General features: G+C 43.5%; 2 protein-coding genes across 2 annotated transcripts; both read right to left on the minus strand.

Annotated features, from left to right (window-relative positions):
• Nucleotides 1–4,635: 4,635 nt before the first annotated feature.
• LOC107399487 (putative histone H2B type 2-D) lies at nucleotides 4,636–8,576 on the minus strand. The gene has a single exon (XM_076573028.1). The coding sequence runs from the start codon at nucleotides 7,959–7,961 to the stop codon at nucleotides 7,629–7,631; it is 333 nt and encodes a 110-aa protein (XP_076429143.1). The 5' UTR covers nucleotides 7,962–8,576; the 3' UTR covers nucleotides 4,636–7,628.
• A 112-nt stretch (nucleotides 8,577–8,688) lies between these two features.
• On the minus strand, nucleotides 8,689–9,477 carry H1-4 (H1.4 linker histone, cluster member). Its single transcript, XM_006993156.4, has one exon. It carries the CDS (start codon nucleotides 9,400–9,402, stop codon nucleotides 8,743–8,745), a length of 660 nt encoding a protein of 219 aa, XP_006993218.1. The 5' UTR covers nucleotides 9,403–9,477; the 3' UTR covers nucleotides 8,689–8,742.
• Between the last annotated feature and the right edge of the window lie 2,595 nt (nucleotides 9,478–12,072).

A 12,072-nucleotide genomic window follows, 5' to 3' on the forward strand; every position in this document is an offset into this window, starting at 1 on the left:
ATTCCTAACATTCCATTTACAGACTTTCTCCATCACTTATTCTGACTTCTCTTTCAAAGGCTCCCCGGCGTAAACTGACTTCCTAGCAGGTAAACCCTGTAACAGAAGCAAATTCTATTTTGACAAATTAAACAAACAAACAAAAACAACAACAAATCAAACAGAAAAGCTCTAACAACTTGCTTACTGTTTTTCCTCAGGCTGCCGTCTCCTTTTGAAGGATCAGCTTGTGCCTAAGCAGAACGCACTGGGTTACGGTGGGATCTGCCAGGCAGCTCTGACACTTTACACTTCAGAATGTCCAGGACAGATTTGTGTTTTCAGTTATTTATGCACGTTCTTCTTCTCTGCATTCACCGCTCTCCTCACTAAAGAAAGCAAAAGGGTGCATTTGTTAGGTATCACCTTTGTCATCAGATTATTAGTTCTTCTAAGGAACGAGGGTTATTTTGATGTGTGCTTGTGCAATGGTCCATCGGGGATCCCGGCTTCAATGTCCCTCCAACACCTGCAGACAGCGGCTCCAATCACCAAACATTACCAAACAGGCATGAATGATGTGACTCGATGACAGCTCCCTCAGCTGGCCTGCTTGGGTTGGATTCAAATAGCTTAAAACCTCTTTCTTTTTCTCTCCCTCTCCCCTCTCCTTTCTTCTCCTCCCTCTCTCCCTTCCTTCCTTCCTTTCTTTTTTTTTTTGGTTTTTTGAGACAGGGTTTCTCTGTGTAGCTTTGTGCCTTTCCTGGAACTCACTTGGTAGCCCAGGCTGGCCTCGAACTCACAGAGATCCTCCTGCCTCTGCCTCCTGAGTGTTGGGATTAAAGGCTTGCGCCACCACTGCCCGGCCCTTCCTTTCTTTTTACAGGCAGTTTCACATAGCCCAGCTAGCCTTGAATTCACTACACTGCTGAAGCTAACTTTGAACTCTTGATCTTGCTGTTTCTCTGTTGAACATGCTAGGGACACAGATATGCACCATCACCTCCCGCCCCTTGTTGTTATTGTTCTTGAGACAAGATATTGCTTTGTAGCCCAGGCTGACATGGAATTCACTATGCCGATCAATTGGCCTTGAACTTGCAGCCTTCTTCCTGCCTCTGACTCACAAATGTTACAGAGGTGATTCTCCTTGCCTAATCTAATTATTTGTGATCTGAAAGGATTTCTCCATCTTCATTTTAACTCAGTGGGATGAAAAATATAAAGATTGCTAATTTTCTCTGACTAGTAGATAAGTAGCCATCACTAATTTCAGAGATTTATATGAGTTATCTCAATTTTTAAAATAACTGTAGCTGAATAGTTTGGACTTCTCTTACAATGAAACCATTTTAACAGCTTATCTTGGTCCTCTAGACCAGTGGCCACAAGCATGTGTGCACTTTAAATGAATTAATGAAGTCATCCTACAAATATTTGATTCTGTATGTATAGAAGAGCCTTAGCTATTAAAAGGACAGGATGAGCTGGGCAGTGGTAGCACATACCTTTAATCTCAGCACTCGGGAGGCAGAGGCAGGTGGATCTCTATGAGTTCGAGGCCAGCCTGGTCTACAGAGTGAGTTCCAGAACAGCTGAGGCTACTAAGTGAAACCCTGTCTCTAAAAACAAAACAGAAAGGATGAAAAAATGTTCTTTCCCCCGTGGCTTCTTTTGTCCTATGTAGTCTTGGTGATGGGAAATGGGGACAACCAGTCACCATGCATTGGTACCAACTGTAATGAATGAGTAGAGGGAGAGGAAAACAGGGACACAAGAGGACATGTTAGTGTGGAGACATTTTAACTAGTCAACTTAACTCAGAACTCCACAGGGTTACAGAGTCCATGATGGTGGAGTAAAGGCATTGTGGCAGGAATAGCTGAGAGCTTACATAATGGCTACCAGCAAGAGGCAGAGAGAGGGAACTAGGCATGGCTGGAGTGTTTTGAAACCTCAAATTCTACCTCCAGTGACATGCTTCTTCCAAAGGGGCCACACTTCCCAATCCTTCCCAAACAGTTCTACCAGCTAGGGACCAAATGAGACTATGGAGGGCATTCTCCTTCAAACCATCATATCTTTAAAGAATATTTTGTTTCCCAGTGACCCTGGGCTTTTCCAGACAGTCTACTAGAGTCATTTGTAGTGGAAACATTGACAAGGCCACATCTGTGTCAGGACAGAAAGAAACTCAAAGTTCATCAGTATAAGCAGTCACTCGTGTGCATGGGATTGAACTCGAGAAACAAATCTCACTGTCAAGGTTCTGGGGGTTTTCCTGGGTTGTCAATATGTATCTTTGTAGTGGGAATCTAGTAGAGTCATTGTATCTAGGATAAATGTTAGGATGTAACAGTTGTTTCTCACTATATCGAGGGTAACAGTTGAATGTATTAGTGTTTGGTGAAGGTACCTAGACCTTGAAGAAATCATAGTAGAGAACAGTGATTGTTTTCTGTGATTTGTAGTTGTTTTTCTGAAGGAGTTTTCCATCTGTTGTATGACTTTGGCCACAAGACTATCCAGGCACAACTGGAGGTCTTGCATTATTGGGCACTGCAAACAGTATACAATAAGTACTAAAGGTTGCATTTCCTTTAGAGAACATATAGACTAGATCAAAGGGGCTTTGGTATGAGGAACTTATTGTGCCCCAAATGCAGTCTTTGTGTGTAATCAATAAATATGAACGGAAGTTCAGGATTCAGTTAAGAGAAACTGTTTTTCCCTGCTGCCAGAGAGCCTAAAATTAGATTCTGGGGTGACTCTCCTAATTTGAGCACATGACATATCTTTATTTATTTATAATGCATTTCACATTCAGTAGCTTATTTATTTAATCGCTGCTTTGCCTTGTATGGTTCAGCCACAAAGATTTGAGTCTGAACTGAGGGTGTAAACTGTCTCTCCAGTTGAATGAGGGCGCTGCTGTGTATCTCAGTGCATAGGAAATAAATGTCTCTATGGCAAACACGTGCTCCTCTTCCATGGAGAACAGTAGTGGGACATCAAAGTTCTCAGGCTAAGTATACCATGGAGTCTCATTGACAGCATTCACTTCTATCTCAAGCATGCCTACTTTTCTCAGAACAGCATATCATGTTGTCTTATATCATTACTCAGAGAAGACAGTGCTTGAATCATCTGCCATTCTGGACTTTGTCTTGGATGATTTTAATACATGTTATTTTGTTATAATGGTCTATAACTTTGTGTACAATGGCTTATTTATTTATTTATGATAGGATCTTGCTATGTACTCACTATGTAGCCCAAGCTCTCCATGAATCCTAACTTTTGATGTATTTCAGTGTGACCCTGAGTTCCTGATTCTCCTGCCTCCACCTCCCAAATGTGGAGATCATAGGTTCACTGCTTTGTAATTCTTCAAGACTTCTTCTATTTTGTTTCTTCTTTTATATATTTTTCTAATTCTTAATATAATATTTTATGCTTTCAATATTATACTTAAAAATCTGTCAATCAGTAGTCTTAGACTTTACATATTAATTAGTTTTAACTTTGTGTCTAGCTTTGTTTTGTTTTCCTTGGCTGTCCTGGAACTCCCTATGCAGGCCACGGCTGGCCTCAAACTCACATTCGTCTGCCTGCCTCTATAAGTGCTGAGAGTGAAGGCATGCACCACCATGTCAGAAATTTGTGCCTAACTTTAAGACCCTTTACTTTGTTAATCCAGATTATTTTCATATTTCATCATCTCTTACTCTACAGTACTGAGATTTAATTGTCTTATAAGCATGTATTTTCATGCTTTAATTCCCTTTTCTTTCTTTTTTCTTTTCTTTTCTTTTTTTTTTCTTTTTCTTTTTCTTTTTCTTTTTTTTTTTTTTTTTTTTTTGAGACAGGGTTTCTCTCTGTAGCTTTGCGCCCTGCCTGGAACTCACTTGGTAACCCAGGCTGGCCTCGAACTCACAGAGATCCACCTGGCTCTGCTTCCTGAGTGCTGGGATTAAAGGCGTGGACCACCATGCCCGGCTACCATTTCTTTTTCTGAGACCAGGAATTATTATGTAGATCAGGCTGTCCTGGGATTACCAGCAATTTTCTTGTCTCAGTTTTTCATGCTGGGATTCTTTCTTTTGAAGATGGTCACTGAGATTTCATAAGAGCTCTGTATAATAAATGCTGAAGCTGGTTAGAACATTCAAGAATTTCAAAGCTCATGTATGATCACAGCCATGATTTCATCTTAATTTAACCTCAGGAAAGATCCCTGAGTTTTAATCCCCCACCTAATTTTTGACCCAGAGAGATAATAAATGTTAGATACTCAGTGATTTAAGTACTGTGTTTTGTTTTTGTTTTTTTTGAGACAGGGTTTCTCTGTGTAGCTTTGTGCCTTTCCTGGATCTTGCTCTGTAGCCCAGGCTGGCCTCGAACTCACAGAGATCCTCCTGGCTCTGCCTCCCGAGTGCTGGGATTAAAGGTGTGCGTCACCACCGTCCGGCAAGTACTGTGTTTTTTATTTCTTTTTCTTTTCTTTTTTTAAACACAGCAACAGATAAACCCAATTATGAAGCCACCATAATCTTAATGGCAAAAACCTAGGGAAGGTAAGCCTCAAAGAGAAAGTAACACAACGAGTCATATGTGAAAATAAGTTGGAAAAAATCATGTAAAATATCACCAAAATGTATCTGACATATTTTTATTTAATAGTACATCATGAATGAGAAAATATCTGTCTTATGAATGCGAGCATGAACCACCAATAGGAACTCTACCTATCCTTCTTTAAACAGGTTAAAAGAGGGAAGAGTGCGATTTCACAAGATGCCCAAACAGAATGGATGAGATCTATAAATAATTACTAACTGAAAATTAAGAGTTGGAAAGAAACTACAACTCAGTAGATAGTACACACACACACACACAAATGTTATACTTCATAAGCTCCCAAGTGATCATTTTGGAAAGGAACTTCAAAGACAATGATGACTATCTGCCTTTCTTTTCTTTCCTTCTTTTCTTTTTTTGAGGCATGGTCTCATGTGTAGTCATTGCCTGGAACTTGATATGTAGACCAGGCTGACCACAAGCTCACAGATATCTGCTTGCTTCTGCCTCATGAGTGTTGGGATTAAAGGTACATGCCACTACACTCCTTTCTTTCTTTCTTTCTTTCTTTCTTTCTTTCTTTCTTTCTTTCTTTCTTTCTTTCTTTCTTTCTTTCTTTCTTTCAAAGACATCTATTTGTCTTTATTTTATGTGTATGAATGTTTTGCCTGCATTTATATATGTGCATTGTATGTGTGCCTGGTACCCAAGGAGGCCAGAAGAAGGCCTCTGGACCATGAGAATTGTATTGTTAAGAGCTTATAGTTTGACTCAACATTACATGATGACCATTTTGTAATATTTTTTCATTTATTTATTTCTAGTATTGAGAAATCCATCAACCCTAGAAAATTCTCAGCCACGATTTCTGCAACATTCTAAGACTGCACAGTAATAATTATTACCAGATCTACCTGGTTCTCCACGACACAAACCACTTTAACAAAACCTTAATTGGATGCTCAGTTTAGCAGCTTGCATCTTTTAGTCTGAATGCTGGGAATAAATAAACAAGCCTGGTCCAGAACTAAGTTCAGAGCTTGGACTTGTCTGTGTAGTCATCTGGGGGTAGGCCACCTGTTCCCGACAGTGTGGATTTCCAGATCATCCCCCGTAAGGAAAGAGCTTTGGTCTGGTGTCTCAGCATCACTTGCTCAAGATTCTGGTTAAGGTTCCATTTGATGGTTCAGCTGCATGTAACGCGTTAAGTACCCACGTTTAGGCTGGGCAAAAGTCAACTGTAGTTCTTTGGGTTTCACACAGGTCAAATCCCTTGAGTTGACCAGCGTCCTATTTTGTGAAAGGAAAACATCTCAGGATTTTTATTTATCCATACAGGTATCAAACTTACCATATTATACAAAAATCTAACCCCACAATATAAATCTGTTCATGAGAGTGTGAGAAGTTTCTAAATTCACTACTTCCTCTGTAGATGTAATTCTGAACGGTCTTATTAAATAAGAAACACAGAGCCAAATGCAGGGTTAAAAGCCCAGAGATGGAGCAGCAGCCAAGAGCTAAAACCACCTTCTTACTCCTTGATGTCTCTGTAGTCCTTCCCCTTCCCCTTTATTTTCATTGGTTGTAAACCCAAGCATATGACCTCCTGCTCACAGCCGGTCTATACAGACCTCCAGGTTTCTATGGTTGGTATTGAGATTAAGGGCGTGTTGCCGGGTGGTGGTGGCTCACGCCTTTAATCCCAGCACTGGGGAGGCAGAGGCAGGCGAATCTCTGTGAGTTCGAGGCCAGCCTGGTCTACAAAGCGAGCAAATTAACCCTGTTGTGCCCCCCTCAAACAAAAACAAAAACAAAAACAAAACAAAGAGATTAAAGGCAAAGGCTCGTGTTTCCATGCTGGCTGTGTCCTTGAACACACAGAGATTCTGTCTGTCATGTGATCAGGATTAAGGGCGTGTGCTACCACTGCCAGACTTCTGCTAAATGGCTTGACCCCCAGGCAACTTTATTTATTAACATACAAATAAAATCACATTTCAGCACAAGTAAAATATCACCATACTTCCTCCATCACACCCAATTTGCTTCAAATTCAGCCTGACCCATACCTTGATTTTGACATGTATTTGCTTTCCTCCTAGCCACGCCCCTTCCCAGCCTCTCCATTATCTTCGCTCCTGTCATCTCTTCCCCAATCGCAAGAGGCCAGTCTATCTTGTAAACAAACAGCTACACCTGGCAGACCTGGGTTTTCCTCCTTCAGAATTCAACCTTCTTCTTCCTTCTCGGGTATCACAGGTGCGCCACCTCGCGGGGTACCCCGAGAACATACTTACTGAAAGCTGACCGTGAACTAAGAAACTGTCTAAGATACAGTAACAGAGGACCTGATCATCCCAGATTGCTTTCCCTTCCGCCAGAGCCTAATCTCTGTCAGTGGCAAACCCAGTCACTCCGAAACTGGCTGGCTTGCAAAGCAAGCATCCCCAAACACCCACATTTCTGTGGGAACCCCTGTCTTAGATCCCTTTTCAGTAGCACATACCTTATAGAAGGAAAAAGTTTGGGGAGAAAAAGAAAAGGAAAAGCTCCAAGCGAAAGGAGATTGTCTGCGCATGCTCATTTGTGCTCAGGGAGAAGAATCCTGGGAGTCTAAGACCAATTCAGTCACTAGAAGGGGAACTTGGACACTTTAGCACGGGAACGGAGAGCTGCACTCTTAAAACGACAACTTTAGTTAATTTTAGTATCTGTAAGTGACAGCGCATTAACTATACGGACCTTGTATGTGCCAGTGAATCTGTGGCTCCTGGAAGCTATTGCCATTTCCCGCATTTCCAGGGCACCACGAATTTCTCACAAACACAAGTAGCAGGAGAAGGCGGGCATGGTGGAGCACGTGAGGAATTTTCACTTAGAACTGGGAATTACAGGCTAACGTGGACTAGACATCTTGACTACATGCCCAACAGACTGGGGGTGGGGGGTGGGGGAACATAATTTTAAGATTGAGGATACTTGAAACCACAACTCATTTGTTGAAAAGATACACGGCTCCGAAAAGCCTTTGAAAAATCAAGAGTGAAAATGCCTACTTGGCTGGTTTACTTGGTGACCGCCTTGGTGCTTGTCCAGCTCCGAGCCACGCAGGCGCACGGCCGTCTGGATCTACTGAGATGTGATGGTCGGTTGCTTTTTGTAATGCGGCCCGACTCCTCTAATGCTATGCGCTCGAAGATGCTATTGACGAACGAGTTCATGATGCCCATGGCCTTGGATGAGATGCCCGTGTCGGGGTGCACCTGCTTCAGCACCTTGTACACGTACACCGAGTAGCTCTCCTTGCGGCTGAGCAGGCGCTCCTTGCCGTCCTTCTGCGCCCTGGTGACAGGGAAAGAGTCCTGTAGGGCGGGCGCGGACTCTGCCGGCTCAGACATTCATTGTACAAAATTCTAACTCCCTCCAACAGGAACCCTAAACAAACATTTGGAAAAATAAGCGTCCCGCCACCAGTTACACCACAACCATTTACATTACGCAGTATTCAAATGAGGTTAATCAGATTTCCTTCAGGATTGGATTAGTTTTAGTGTTTCGTCACGAATAGGAACGTAAACGGCACTTGAAGGTCTACTCTTTCATTGGCTGTCTTGTCACTTCGCGCTCACCAATCAGGAAGTACAAACTAAACTGCACAAATTTGCTATAGCTAACCTACTCAAGTACGATCGCTGCTCAAGGTGGGAAATACGTGTTTCTAAGGGCACGCTGTTTCTGTGGGTGACTCACCAGTGAGAACTGCGAGAAAATTTAGGCGGCGGTGGCTAGGCTGTGTAGCTTTACTGAGCGTTAGAGCTTTTTAATGCCAACGATTCAACCACCCTAAATTGTTACCTCCTTAAAAGTTTACTGCCTATCAGCGTGGCACCTAGGATTAAACCACTTGCTGCCTCATGCTCTCGTGTCTAATTCACTTACGTAGCCGTACATGAAATGAACTAAATACAGACTTAGCGTCACCATGTCAGCTAACTCCCAAACGCCCTAAACACCCGGATACCCATTGCTCTGTACGTCTCCCGAAGCCCAGCCCACTCGCCAGCGTCCCCACCCTAGCCACGCCCCCACCAAATGCGCAACAGCTCTTTTGAGATTTGTGGGTGGCTCTGAAAAGAGCCTTTGGGTTGTTGGGCTTCTAAGCAGTCTGCCAAAGAAAATTTATTTCTTCTTGGCTGCGGTTTTCTTTGGCTTAGCTGCCTTAGGCTTGGCGGTTTTTGGCTTGGCCGCCTTAGGCTTCACCGCTTTCGCCTTGGCAGGGCTCTTGGGCGCCTTCTTGGGCTTAGCTGCTTTCGCCTTCTTCGGGCTCTTAGCTTTTTTGGCTCCTGCAGCTGCAGCTGGCTTCTTCGCCTTCTTTGGGGTCTTCTTGGTGCTCTTCTTGGGAGTGGCTGTTCCCGCAGCCTTCTTGGGCTTCTTGGCTGCGCCCGCGGGCTTCTTAGCCTTGGCCGCGCCTGCCTTCTTGGCTTTGGGCTTGGCCTCGCCGGAAGCCGCCTTCTTGTTGAGCTTGAAGGAGCCGGAGGCGCCGGTGCCCTTGGTCTGCACCAGGGTGCCCTTGCTCACCAGGCTCTTGAGCCCCAGCTTGATGCGGCTGTTGTTCTTCTCCACATCGTAGCCGGCGGCCGCCAGCGCCTTCTTGAGCGCGGCCAGGGACACGCCGCTGCGCTCCTTGGAGGCGGCCACAGCCTTGGTGATGAGCTCGGACACCGGGGGTCCGGACGCCTTGCGCTTCGCGCCACCTGCGGCCTTCCGTGCCTTCTTCTTTACGGGTGTCTTCTCGGCGGGGGCCGGTGCGGCGGGCGCGGCAGGCGCGGTCTCGGACATGGCGAAGCGTATGTAAGAGAAGAGAGAACTCGAGCCGGAAGCAGAGGCACTGGCCGGGACTCGGGCCGCGGCGCTGCGCCCGCCCGTTTATATAGGGCGGAGCTGCGTCGTGATTGGTGCGCTGTCCAGCCCGCCTCGCTGGCAGCCGCGGAGTGTCCTCTTGGATGCCGAGTTGTGTTTGTTACACCTCAAAAAAAGCCAAAAATGTCAAAATTCCCTACATCGAATTGCTCGATTTTTCTCAAATAATGTTCCCCGAAGCCTCGGGCTTCATGCACATCTCAAATTGTAAGCAAAGCACCAAGCCTTCTGCCAAAAACTTGCAATATTTCCCGCGGTGCTCAGCAAATTTCAACTCGGAGAAACAAAACTTTCTATTTTCTTCGTAAATTATAAACTGATCTTCGACTGTACAGTTTTCTGACCCATCAAAGACGATTCTCCAAGTGGTTAGCTTCTTATGTGGCCCAAAACCATGCCACTGGCATTAGGATTTTTATTACAAATCTGCACTTAAGTGAGGGAAGTAACACAAGCTCCTCCGAGAGTCCTGCCTATTGAGCCGAGGGCATTTGAGTTCATCAAACTGGTTTAGTTCAATGTTTAGCAGATTATTTACCATTTTGAGTTAAATTCTGCTCTCCTAGGCCATGAGCCTATGCATCTATGGTTTTATTTCTGCCCGTACTACCTAAGTTTTTGAATAATTTCTTAAGATAATTCTTTTCTTTCTGCTCCCAAGGGTTGGGGGCGGGGCTGTTGCTTTTCTCTCTCTGGACAACTACTCCTTTGGGTTGAGGTACCTTAAATTCAGAGTATAAGGGTGTGGGGAGAGTCCAAGACCTACCTATGGTGCAGGCATGAAAATAACTCATTTCCAAGTAGTATATAGATGATGTTCTCGATGTCTTTGGAAGTGAAGGAGAGCTTTACTTTGAGGAATATCTTTTGAGTCTTGCATAGTTCTTCTGGCATATGTTTTAGGACTAAATTGTACTATGTTATATTAAAACTAGATAAAACTGAAATTGAATCATTGATCAAGAGAAAAATACATGAGAAGTGTAGCTCAGAACATCCCTATTCCCATCTTAGAGAAACTCAGACCTGTTACTGAACAACTGTTCTCCATATATGGTTAGCCCTCATGAAGACATTGGACTCATACTTCCCAGATCTCCTTGAATGTAAGTGACATGCAGGGTGAATGAGGAGTGAAGATTTTAATCTTAGAATTAGCTTTGAGAAGGCATTAAGCAGAATCATTGTTTTCTGAAGACACGCCTTTCAAGACGTTCAAAGAGTGGGTTCAGCTGTTCAACCAAGGAAAAGTCTAAGAGGACGATGCAAGCCAACGACAATGATTATTTCTGGGAAGTTTGGTTGAAATTGTCTTCAGAGATAATAAGGCCTCCCACTACGGAGATAAGATGCAATGCTGGCTGATAGTGTAACATGATAGCTGTTGGTTTGCGATAGGATTGGCTCTAACATCACATTCTCAGTTTCACTGCTCCAAACCACTCCACACACGGACAATGCTAATAAAGAGACCACGGAAGTTCAACACCCTGTCAATGAGGTGTTTGTAAAATCCTGTAGGATTATCTTTCATGCTAAATTGGATATAAAAGTGATTTATATTATCAGCATTTCTCTGATATAATGTAAGTTTTCAATTTCATGTATTAACAAATGCAGTCTTCGGTATTCATTCAAGCTCTTAACTAGAGTGGGAGACTGTAGGGTGTTTCCTGTTGAAGAATGGGGATTTAACCCCTTTGCTGTGTCAACAAAAATACTCCTGCAAACAGTAGGATTTTACAGGACACATTGATGTTGTTCTCCAACATCTTTGGTTTCTTTGTATCTCATTGTCTTCAAGATGGGGGGGCACTTAAACTCCCCGAATTTTGAGACAAATCAAGTCCTCTGTTTCTTCCCCTTATGATACATTTTCTGAGACTAAAACTGTTTACTTAACAGAGAAGGCAATGACCATTGCCCAACATTAAATCAAGTGATTTTGATACTTTTCTATAATGAGATGCAACAGTATCAAAGGTTTCACTCTTTTACATTAGTCTGCCAGCCAAGCTAACAATAGCAGAGTCACACATGTTTGGGTGAATCTTCATTCCTGTATTTCAAATACAAATCCCCAAATTTTCTCCAGATGATTCTGACTAATGACTCTCCTTATGTCTCAAAATATGAATGTTTTAGTTTTTTCATAAGATGCTCTTACCCAGCCAAGTCTGAGAGCTGCTGCAACTCTGACTGGAATGAACTGAGGCAAACTTGTTTCTTGTCATGTGAGTATTTCCGTGGAAATCTGGCCTTGCCTGTTCTGGTTTGCTTTCTGTTGTAATAAACTCTATGACCAAAAGTAGCTTGGGGAGAAAAGAGTTTATTTCAGATTACAGGTTATAGTCTATCCTCCAGGGAAGCCAAGAAGGAAATCAAGGCTGGAGCCTGAGCATAAACCAATTGAAGAGAGCTACTTCCCGCTACTCTTCTTGTATAGCTCGGTCCCTAGGGATGGCACTACCTGCAGCAGAATGGACCCTCCTGCACCAACTAGAAGTCGAGAAAATGACCCACAGACATCCCCCTGGGCCTATCTGGTGGGAGCAATTCCCTTTTTCCAGGTGTGCCAAGTTGCCAACC

Source organism: Peromyscus maniculatus, chromosome 5, assembly GCF_049852395.1.
Source record: "Peromyscus maniculatus bairdii isolate BWxNUB_F1_BW_parent chromosome 5, HU_Pman_BW_mat_3.1, whole genome shotgun sequence".
Taxonomy (NCBI): domain Eukaryota; kingdom Metazoa; phylum Chordata; class Mammalia; order Rodentia; family Cricetidae; genus Peromyscus; species Peromyscus maniculatus.

Coding starts and splice junctions, on each gene's coding strand:
- LOC107399487 (XM_076573028.1), bottom strand. CDS start 7,961: ATGTCTGAGCCGGCAGAGTCCGCGCCCGCCCTACAGGACTCTTTCCCT.
- H1-4 (XM_006993156.4), bottom strand. CDS start 9,402: ATGTCCGAGACCGCGCCTGCCGCGCCCGCCGCACCGGCCCCCGCCGAG.